General features: G+C 42.3%; 1 protein-coding gene across 1 annotated transcript; it reads left to right on the top strand.

Moving 5' to 3' along the window:
- The first annotated feature begins 6,799 nt into the window (after positions 1–6,799).
- On the top strand, positions 6,800–10,403 carry LOC125087888 (uncharacterized). The gene is made up of 2 exons (XM_047708637.1): positions 6,800–7,012; positions 8,931–10,403. Exons 1-2 carry the CDS (start codon positions 6,800–6,802, stop codon positions 9,324–9,326), a joined length of 609 nt encoding a protein of 202 aa, XP_047564593.1. The 3' UTR covers positions 9,327–10,403.
- Positions 10,404–10,691: the final 288 nt, after the last annotated feature.

The raw sequence follows: 10,691 nt of genomic DNA, 5'->3' as shown, positions 1-10,691 counted from the left end.
AGAGGGGAGCAGAAGGTATATTGGAGAGAATTATTGTAGAGAATTTCCTTGATATGGCAAAGGGAACAAGCATCAAAATCCAGGAGGTTCAGAGAACCCCTCTCGAAATCAATAAGAATAGGTCCACACCCCGTCATCTAATAGAAAAATTTACAAGTCTTAGCAACAAATAAAAAATTCTGAAAGCAGGCCGGGACAAGAAGTCTGTAATATACAATGGCCAAAATATTAGATTGGCAGCGACTTATCCACAGAGACCTGGCAGGCCAGAAAGAACTGGCATGATATATTCAGAGCACTAAACGAGAAAAACATGCAGCCAAGAATACTATATCCAGCTAGGCTATCATTGAAAATAGAAGGAGAGATTAAAAGCTTCCAGGACAAACAAAAACTAAAAGAATTTGTATACACCAAACTAGTTCTACAGGAAATATTGAAATGGGTCCTCTAATCAAAGAGAGAGCCTAAAAATAGTGGGCCAGAAAGGAACAGAGACAATATACAGTAATAGTTACCTTACAGGCAATACAATGGCACTAAATTCATATCTCTCAATAGTTACCCTGAAGGTAAATGGGCTAAATGCCCCAATCAAAAGACATAGGGTATCAGAATGGATAAAAAAACAAGACCCATCAATATGCTGTCTATAAGAAACTCATTTTAGTCCCAAAGACACCTCCAGAATTAAAGTGAGGGAGTGGAAAACAATTTACCATGCTAATGGACATCAAAAGAGCTGGGGTGGCAATCCTTACATCAGATCAATTAGAATTTAAGCCAAAGACTATAAGAAGAGATGAGGAAGGACACAATATCATACTCAAAGGGTCTGTCCAATGAGAAGATCTAACAATTTTAAATATCTATGCCCCTAACATGGGAGCAGCCAACTATATAAACCAATAACAAAATCAAAGAAATACATCAACAATAATACAATAATAGTAGTGGACTTTAACACTCCCCTCATTGAAATGGACAGATCATCCAAGCAAAAGATCAACAAGGAGATAAAGGCCTTAAATGACACACTGGACAAGATGGACATCACAGATATATTCAGAACATTCCATGTTCTGAATAGCACAGAAAGTAACAGAATACACTTTCTTCTCTAGTGCACATGGAACATACTCCAGAATAGACCACATCCTGGGCCAGAAATCAGGTCTCAACTGGTATCAAAGGATTGGGATCATTCCCTGCATATTTTCAGACCACAGTGCTCTGAAGCTAGAACTCAATCACAAGAGGAAATTTGGAAAGAACCCAAATACACGGAGACTAAATAGCATCATTCTAAGGAATGAATGGAATGGGTCAACCAGGAAATTAAAGAAGAATTGAAAAGTTTCATGGAAATGATAATGAAATTAAATGATAATGAAAATACAATGGTTCAAAATCTGTGGGACACAGCAAAGGCAGTCCTGAGAGGAAAATATATAGTGATACAAGCCTTTCTCAAGAAACAAGAAAGGTCTCAAATACACAACCTAATCCTACACCTAAAGGAGCCAGAGAAAGAACAACAAAGAGAGCCTAAACCCAGCAGGAGAAGAGAAATAATAAAGATCAGAGCAGAAATCAATGAAATAGAAACCAAAAAAAACACAATAGAACAAATCAACGAAAGTAGGAGCTGGTTCTTTGAAAGAATTAATAAGATTGATAAACCCCTGGCCAGACTTATCAAAAAGAAAAGAGAAAGGACCCCAATAAATAAAATCATGAATGAAAGAGGAGAGATCACAACGAACACCAAAGAAATACAGACAATTATAAGAACATACTATGAGCAACTCTACGCCAACAAATTTGACAATCTGGAAGAAATGGATGCATTCCTAGAGACATATAAACTACCACAACTGAACCAGGAAGAAATAGAAAACCTGAACAGACCCATAACCAGTAAAGAGATTGAAACAGTCATCAACAATCTCCCAACAAACAAGAGCCCAGGGCCATATGGCTTCCCAGGGGGATTCTACCAAACATTTAAAAAAGAATTATTTCCTATTCTCCTGAAACTGTTCCAAAAAATAGAAAGGGAAGGAAAACTTCCAAACTCATTTTATGAGGCCAGCATCACCTTGATCCCAAAACAGACAAAGATCCCATCAAAAAAGAGAATTACAGACCAATATCTTTGATGAACACAGATGTGAAAATTCTCACCAAAATACTAGCCAATAGGATCCAACAGTACATTAAAAGGATTATTCACCATGATGAAGTGGGCTTTATTCCAGGGCTGCAGGTTGGTTCAACATCTGCAAATCAATCAATGTGATACAATATATTAATAAAAGAAAGAACAAGAACCATACGATACTCTCGATAGATGCTGAAAAAGCATTTGACAAAGTATAGCATCCTTTTCTGATCAAAACTCTTCAAAGTGTAGGGATAGAGGGCACATACCTCAATATCATCAAAGTCATCTAGAAAAACCCACCACAAATATCATTCTCAATGGAGAAAAACTGAGAGCTTTTCCACTAAGGTCAGGAATATGGCAGGGATGCCCATTATCACCACTGCTACTCAACATAGTGCTAGAAGTCCTAGCCCCAGCAATCAGACAATAAATAAATAAATAAATAAATAAATAAATAAATGGCATCCAAATTGGCAAAGAAGAAGTCAAACTATCACTCTTTGCAGATGATATGATACTATATGTGGAAAACCCAAAAGACTCCTCTCCAAATCTACTAAAACTTGTACAAGAATTCAGTAAAGTGTCAGGATATAAAATCAATGCACAGAAATCAGTTGCATTTCTCTACACCAACAACAAGACAGAAGAAAGTGAAATTAAGGAGTCCATCCCATTTACAATTGCACCCAAAACCATAAGAAACCTAGGAATAAACCTAACCAAAGAGGCAAAGAATCTATACTCAGAAAACTATAAAGAACTCATGAAAGAAATTGAGGAAGACACAAAGAAATGGAAAAATGTTCCATGTTCATGGATTGGAAGAACAAATATTGTGAAAATGTCTATGCTACCTAAAGCAGTGTACACATTTAATGCAATCCCTATCAAAATCCCATCCATTTTTTCAAAGAAATGGAAAAAATAATCCTAAAATTTATATGGAACCAGAAAAGACCTCGAATAGCCAGAGGAATATTGAAAAAGAAAGCCAAAGTTGGTGGCATCACATTTCCAGACAACAAGCTCTATTAAAAAGCTGTCATCGTCAAGACAGTATGGTATTTGCATAAAAACAGGCACATAGATCAATGGAACAGAATAGAGAGCCCAGAAATAGACTCTCAACTCTATGTTCAACTAATCTTCGACAAAGCAGGAAAGAATGTCCAATGGAAAAAAGACAGCCTCTTCAACAAATGGTGTTGGGAAAATTGGACAGCCACATGCAGAATAATGAAACTAGACCATTTCCTTATACCACACACGAAAATAGACTCAAAATGGATGAAGGACCTCGATGTGAGAAAGGAATCCATCAAAATCCTTGAGGACAACACAGGCAGCAACATCTTCAACCTCAGCTGCAGCAAATTCTTCCTAGAAATATCGCCAAAGGCAAGGGAAGTAAGGGAAAAATGAACTACTGGGATTTTATCAAGATCAAAAGCTTTGCGCAGCAAAGGAAACAGTGAACAAAACCAAAAGACAACTGACAGAAAGGGAAAAGATATTTGCAAACAACATATCAGATAAAGGGCTAGTACCCAAAATCTATAAAAAGCTTATCAAACTCAACACCCAAAGAACAAATAATCCAATGAAGAAATGGGCAGAGGACATGAACAGACATTTCTGCAAAGAAGACATCCAGATGACCAACAGACAAATGAAAATGTTCTCCACATCACTCGGCATCAGGGAGATACAAATCAAAACCACAAAGAGATACCACCTCACACCAGTCAGAGTGGCTAAAATTAACAAGTCAGGAAATGACAGATGTTGGTGAGGATGCAGAGAAAGGGGAACCCTCCTACACTGTTGGTGGGAATGCAAGCTGGTGCAACCACTCTGGAAAACAGCATGGAGGTTCCTCAAAAAGTTGAAAATAGAGCTACCCATGACCCAGCTATCTCACTACTGGGTATTTACCCTAAAGATACAAACGTAGTGATCCGAAGGGACACGTGCACCTGAATGTTTATAGCAGCACTGTCCACAATAGCCAAACTATGGAAAGAACCTAGATGTCCATCAACAGATGAATGGATAAAGAAGAAGTGGCATTTACATACAATGGAATACTATGCAGCCATCAAAAGAAATGAAATCTTGCCATTTGTGAGGATGTGGATGGAACTAGAGGGTATCATGCTTAGTGAAATAAGTCAATCGGAGAAGGACAATTATCATATGATCTCCCTGATATGGGGAAGTGGAGATGCAACATGGGGGCTTTGAGGGGTAGGAAAAGAATAAATGAAACAAGATCAGATTGGGAGGGAGACAAACCATAAGAGACTCTTAATCTCAGAAAACAAACTGAGGGTTGCTGGTTGGGGGCAGGGAGAATGTGGTTGGGTTATGGACATTGGGGAGTGTATGTGCTATGGTGAGTGCTGTGAAGTGTGTAAACCTGGTGATTCACAGACCTGTACCCCTGGGCTAATAGTACATTACATGTTTATTAAAAAAAAAGGAAATAAATGTATCCCCATTTATTCAGCAAAGAATTAAATGGAAAGAAAAGAAATGGGGAAAATTGATTTTGAGTGTAAATTCAGGCTAAAAATGTTGGCAAATGTATAAAGTGCCATTAAATATTCTGGTTTATATATATATATGAATTTTAGTGTTGCTATATTCAAGAGAGTGAAATCCTGCTGCTTTTTAAAATAGATTTTATTTATTTATTTTTAGAGAGGGAGAGAGAGAGAGAGTGTGTGTGTGTGAGTAGGGGGAGGGGCAGAGGGGGAAGGAGAGGGAGAATGTCACATGGACTCCACAGATCCTGATGCAGGGCTCAATTTCACTACCCTGAGATCATGATCAGGGTGACACCAAGAGTCGGGTGCTTGGGGTACCTGGGGGACTCAGTTGGTTAAGTGTCTACCTTGGCCCAGGTCATGATCCCGGAGCCCAGGGATCGAGCCCTGCATGGGGCTCCCTGCTCAGGGGGAAGTCTGCTTCTCCCTCCACCCTTAACCCGCTTGTGCTCTCTCTTGTTCTCTCTATCTCTCTCAAATAAATAAATAAAACTTTAAAAAAAGAGCAGGTTGCTTAACCGACTGCGCCCCTGTGATACCCCAATCCTAATGCTTAATTAGCCTTCGGATGGAAGAGAATAGCAGGCAGGTGCGACGGTGATCCTCGAAGGGCAACACATAGGTGTACTGTACTGTCTCTTACTCAGTGGCCTTGGTAAGGGGTTTCTGTAGACAGTTAAGGTTTTAGAAAAGGATCCTATCTCAATAATGTGTTTGTGCTTTCTCTGAGCATCAGTCAGAAGAAATGTAAATTCAAATGTTTTCTTGCTTTCAATGATTAGTGGAACGTTATTATAAAAACAATATATTCCCATTCTGGAATTTATGTAAGTCAGGGCTCTACAGAGGTTTGTGGTCTTACTTTGGAATTTATTGTTAAATTTTAAAAACTTTAAACATGCACAGGTTAGGACTTCTATTTCTGCCAAGAATGTGATCCACATACACAAAAACCCTCCTGCTATTTAAAAAAAAAAAAACAACCTACCCTAGGAATACTGGATTACCTAAGACAGAGGTCCTTCACATGGAGAGGCTGGGCTTGTGAGACATAGAGGCAGTATTCAGAGAAATATTGCTTGGGAATTTTTTAATCTCAAGGCAGGAAACAAATTCTTCCATTTCGGAAGGCCCGCAAGACCTAAGCAGTAGAAATACAAATCAGCAACAGTGTTAGGAGTGAGTTGGACAGTTAGGGGGTCAGGATCAGGGTCCCCCACAAGAGAATATGGAGTCAGGACATGTCAGCACTGACAGCCCGTTTTGCAACTTAGACAGGACCAGGACCTATTCTTCTCTGCAGCCTTTGCAGAAGTGATTTCTGCAAGATGTCCTAAAATAAGACTCCTTTTTTTTTTTTAAAGATTTTATTTATTTATTTGATAGAGCTCACAAGTAGGCAGAGAGGCAGGCAGAGAGAGAGGAGGAAGCAGGCCCCCTGCTGAGCAGAGAGCCCGATGCGGGGCTCGATCTGAGGACCCCCGCATCATGACCTGAGAGCCGAAGGCAGAGGCTTTAACCCACTGAGCCACCAGGCGCCCCACTAAAATAAGACTCTTAACCACAAAGCACTTGTCAATATCACAGGCAAAGGGCAGTTAAGACATACGCCCCCAGATGTCAACAGAAACAAAGACCATCAGCATGCGGACACTAACATAATAGCTAGACAGATAGGGGACAGGGACTTGATTGGCATGACTCAGCTCACCCTGATTGTTTAAGATAGTTCCCCGAAAGAGCCCATAAAACCCCCTAAACTTAGAAACTCTGAGAGCAGCCCACTCGGGCCCCCTCCCTCTCTGGAGGCTCTAGACTCCTGCTCAATAAACTTGGCGCTGCTGGTGCCCCATGCGGTCCACCTCTTCATCCTTCCGAGCGGCGTGACCAAGGACCGCGGGCACTGAAGACGGGAGAACCTGCAACGACAGCAGTCCCATGAAAATGAACCGGCAAAACACCCCAAAACAAGATCCTAAGGGTAACCAGGGATCAGAGTCAGGTGACCCACGAACAAAACCGAGATGCCGCCAGACTTCTCAAGGGCCATGGTAGTGATTGAGGTCAGGCCAGAGTAATGGTAAGAATAGGGCAGGGTGGGCTCGCAGTGCTTTATGTTCTCTATGGTGTTCGGTTCCACGCCCTCGAGGGCAGGACAGGGGTGGTTTCCCACGTGGCCAGTTTCGATGCTGAGCTCAGGCTCTGGGAGTCCCGTGTGAGCGAGGTCCTAGAGCGAGGGATCGGGAAAGCCCGCCGGATTGCGGGGATTCTCCACAGGGAGCCCGTGCCTGTGAGGATTATGCTGCAGCTAAGAGAAAATCCCCTTCCATCTGGAATTCTGTGGCTGACCAGGAACCACTGAAGACTGAGGGCGAAATAAAGATGTTTTCAGGACAAGTAAAATGTAAAGACCTTTCACTGAAAAGGTCTTAAAAGAAAAAAAGCACAGACTCTATAAAATAACAAAAATAAGGGGATGCCTGTGGGCTCCAAATAAGGGGAGGCTGAGAGTGGGCAAGGGCCGGGCGGACTCTGGACGGGGAGTCCTGGCGTTGCGGGGAAGGCGGGAGGGCTGGTGGATTTTGGACTGGGTCATGCATGCCTACTCTCATTTTAAGAATGACCACCCAAAGAAGAGAAAAAGAAAACATAATTTCCAAACCCATGAGGAGAAAAAGGGAAATAGAGGAAACTTAATTTATCCAATAATTGTTTTGGTATAAAATATTCAAGATCCTATCAATCCTCTTTTCATAGATTTCTATTATTGGATATAAATGTAAGTGGGACTCATGTCGACAGGAAGGACACTAGCATTTATTGAGCGCCTGCTGAATGCCAGCTGATTTGCTTGTGTTGTCTCAGTCAGTCTTCACAGCAAACCTATTAGGAATGAGCAGGGCCTCCAAGTTACAGATACAGAAACTGAGGCTCAGAGAGCTTATTAACTTGCTCACAATCACACAGCCTTTTCCAAGGCGGGAAATGTCTTTGAACATGGTTGTCTGACTCCCGGACAGGGTATTCTCACTTCACTGGGGTTTCCAAATTCCCAAGGAGCAGAAAGGTTGGTAAAGAGTTTGTCTAGTCCCTAAATGTTCCCAGCATTGTGTTATCCAGGTAAAGTCTTGCTCCCACGTGTCTTCCGTCCTTCAAATACGTGGAGAGGCTGTTGTGAAACAGAAGGTACAAATTTACGTAAGATGGACAAGTCTTTTTCATCAGTATTTATTTTCCTAGACAACACACATCATCACATGGTGGTAGGGGTGGGGGATGCAGTGTATCTTCTTTATGTAAAGAAAGGAGAAGCAAGCAGTCCCTTTACTAAATATGTGGGATTCCCGGAAGTTGGCTTTTCACCCAAGACCCTTAAAGACTGTTGAGGTACCTTCCGTGGCTGGCATGGACCCACTTTCTCCTGTGCACAGACTCATTTTGCCTTTCTGCAGGAAACCAAATTCTTTGTGCCCCCCATACCCCCAAACCCCTTTTAAAAATAGGCTCCATGCCCAACACGGAGCCAATTACAGGACTAGCACTCATGACCCTGAGAGCAAGACCTGGGCTGAAACCAAGAGCTGGATGCTCAACTGACAGAGCCCCCCGGGTGCCCCCACCCCTTTTTGTTTTGATTCCGCAGGCCATGCCAATCTTCATCAGATTCTAGTCAACTGTAAAGGTTTTACAGGGATCTTTCCTTGGGTTTTAGCACCTGCTGCTTGGACTCTCAGCTCACCCTACACTCATTTGCTCGTTCACTCATTCACTCATTCGCTCATTCATCTGGGCCTTGCTGAGGGCCACTGTGTACTAGGCCCTGTTCCCATGAAAACAGCAAACAACCCTTACGTCTGAGAGCATTTCAGTGGCTTCCTCAAGGTTATGAGTTTGTATACAGAAGGGCCTTGCCTTTAGCTTCATTTTATGGGGTTCTCCTGTTCTATAAGTACCTATTTCTGCTTAATCTCCTTTCTCGGCCTGGTAAATATTTATCTTAATTGATGTGTATTCAATACTGTGCTTTATTGAAGGACTGGGGTAATCTGCTATCTGCAATTCTTCTTTTCTGGACCCAATATGACCTGCTGTGTTTGTGGCTGGGCCCTGGTGGGGACTAAATCAGTCTAGGGAGGAGGTGGGTTCCCAGACAATGCAGGGGGTGGGGGTGGGGAGGAGAGTTCAGGCTGGCTTCTGGTCCTGACAAGGTCACAGTAGTGGGGAAGTCATCAAGGGCAGAAGATGGTGCCAGATCTAGAAGGAAAGGAGGTTCATCCTCTTGGCAACCTGAGGGCCTATTTCTGGATGAAGGGATAGAGTCGCTGAAGAAGTGTGTGGAGGGTTACATTGCGAGAATAGAGAAGGAGGGCCAGTGGTACCAGGCCCTGAAGGCCCATGTGGAGGAGAAGCTACAACTAGCCAGCGAGGAGATTGCCCAGGTGCGCAGCAAGGCCCAAGCGGAATCCTTGGCCTTCCAGGCCAGCCTGAGGAAGGAGCAGATGCGCATCCACTTGCTGGAGAAGACAGTGGAGCAAAAGACTAAGGAAAACGAGGAACTGACCCGGATCTGTGATGACCTCATCTCCAAGATGGAGAAGATCTGACATAACCCCACCCCGTGTGTGTGTGTGTGTGTGTGTGTGTGTGTGTGTGTGTGTATGCGCGTGCGCGCGCACACCTATCTTTCTGTCTGCCTGTCTGTGGAAGTTTTCCTGTTCTTCTCTCTTGATCTCTTGTTTTTAAACTAGACTGCTTTAAAAAGAGTAAATAAAGATTGCCTTTGGTTCAAAAAAAAAAAAAAAATCCCAGGGGGCCATGGGATCCGAGTGGAAACGGGCTCCAGATGTCCTGCTTTTGCCTGCTGGGTCTCAATGTCCTGCCTTACTGAGCACTTGTCCTCGCTTTCATATAGACTTAAGCTTGAGAGATGACCAGCAATAAGCTGTCCCTTTCTACCTGAACCTTCTTTTCAATGACAAGTACAAATGCAACCAGGCAGGTAGGCCTAGGGGCCATGACTCATCTCTTGAGGGACCTAGCAGTGGTGTTTGACCCCTGCAGCCCTTGCTGGCCACTGTCAGCCAGTTGGCCAAGGCCTGTGTACAGATGCATGGAGTCCCTCAGCCACAGCTATGGGGGTCCCTGGGAAAGTGAGCTATTTTAAGTTGGGTCTATGTAACTGTAATATCTTCTCTCTTCTATGAGAGTTAATTGAGAAAATGTACATGTCACAGAATAAATAATAAAAAAAAGCACTGAAATCATTACAAAATAGATAGGAATCATTACAAAACGCATCAACAGAGTGCATACCCGGTTGGTTAAAAGAAGACCCATCGGGTACTGGTCAGTGTGGATAATTCCTGGACAAGGGATGCTGTAAGTCAAGACAAAACTCCTGGGGCCCTCCCATTTCCTGAGGTGATGGGCTGACCACAGAGAAGAAGGCAAATCATCACACTTCGGGTCTACACTACCAACTTGGTTTCAGTTTGTCACAGAAGTTAGAAGTAGGAATGTCACGATGAAATAACTGGGTGATGGGCATTAAGGCCGGCACGTGACGTGATGAGCACATTATATGCAAATGATGAATCACTGAACGCTGCATCAAAAATTAGTGATGTTCTATATGTTGGCTAATTGAATTTAAATAAATTAATAAAATGAAAAAACAAATAATGGTGAACAAATTAAGTATAAATCATACCTGTCTACATGTATCATAATAATAATAACATCAGAATGAAAGAAAATATTTTCCTTTAGGGCAGAATATATATACACATTTATAAGATATTATTATCAATAATTACCTTAAGATAGGAGCATATTATAGCCAGTGGAGATGGGCTTTATTTTTTTTAATTAAAAAAAAAATTAAAATAATCTCTATACCCAACATGGGGCTCAAACCCCGAGATCAAGAGTTGCATGCTGAATGAGTTAGCCAGATGCCCTGCGATGGG

Source organism: Lutra lutra, chromosome 1 (assembly GCF_902655055.1).
Source record: "Lutra lutra chromosome 1, mLutLut1.2, whole genome shotgun sequence".
NCBI classification, from domain to species: Eukaryota; Metazoa; Chordata; class Mammalia; order Carnivora; family Mustelidae; genus Lutra; species Lutra lutra.
The sequence above is the reverse complement of the archived record's forward strand: the minus strand, read 5'-3'. Positions and strand labels throughout refer to the sequence as shown.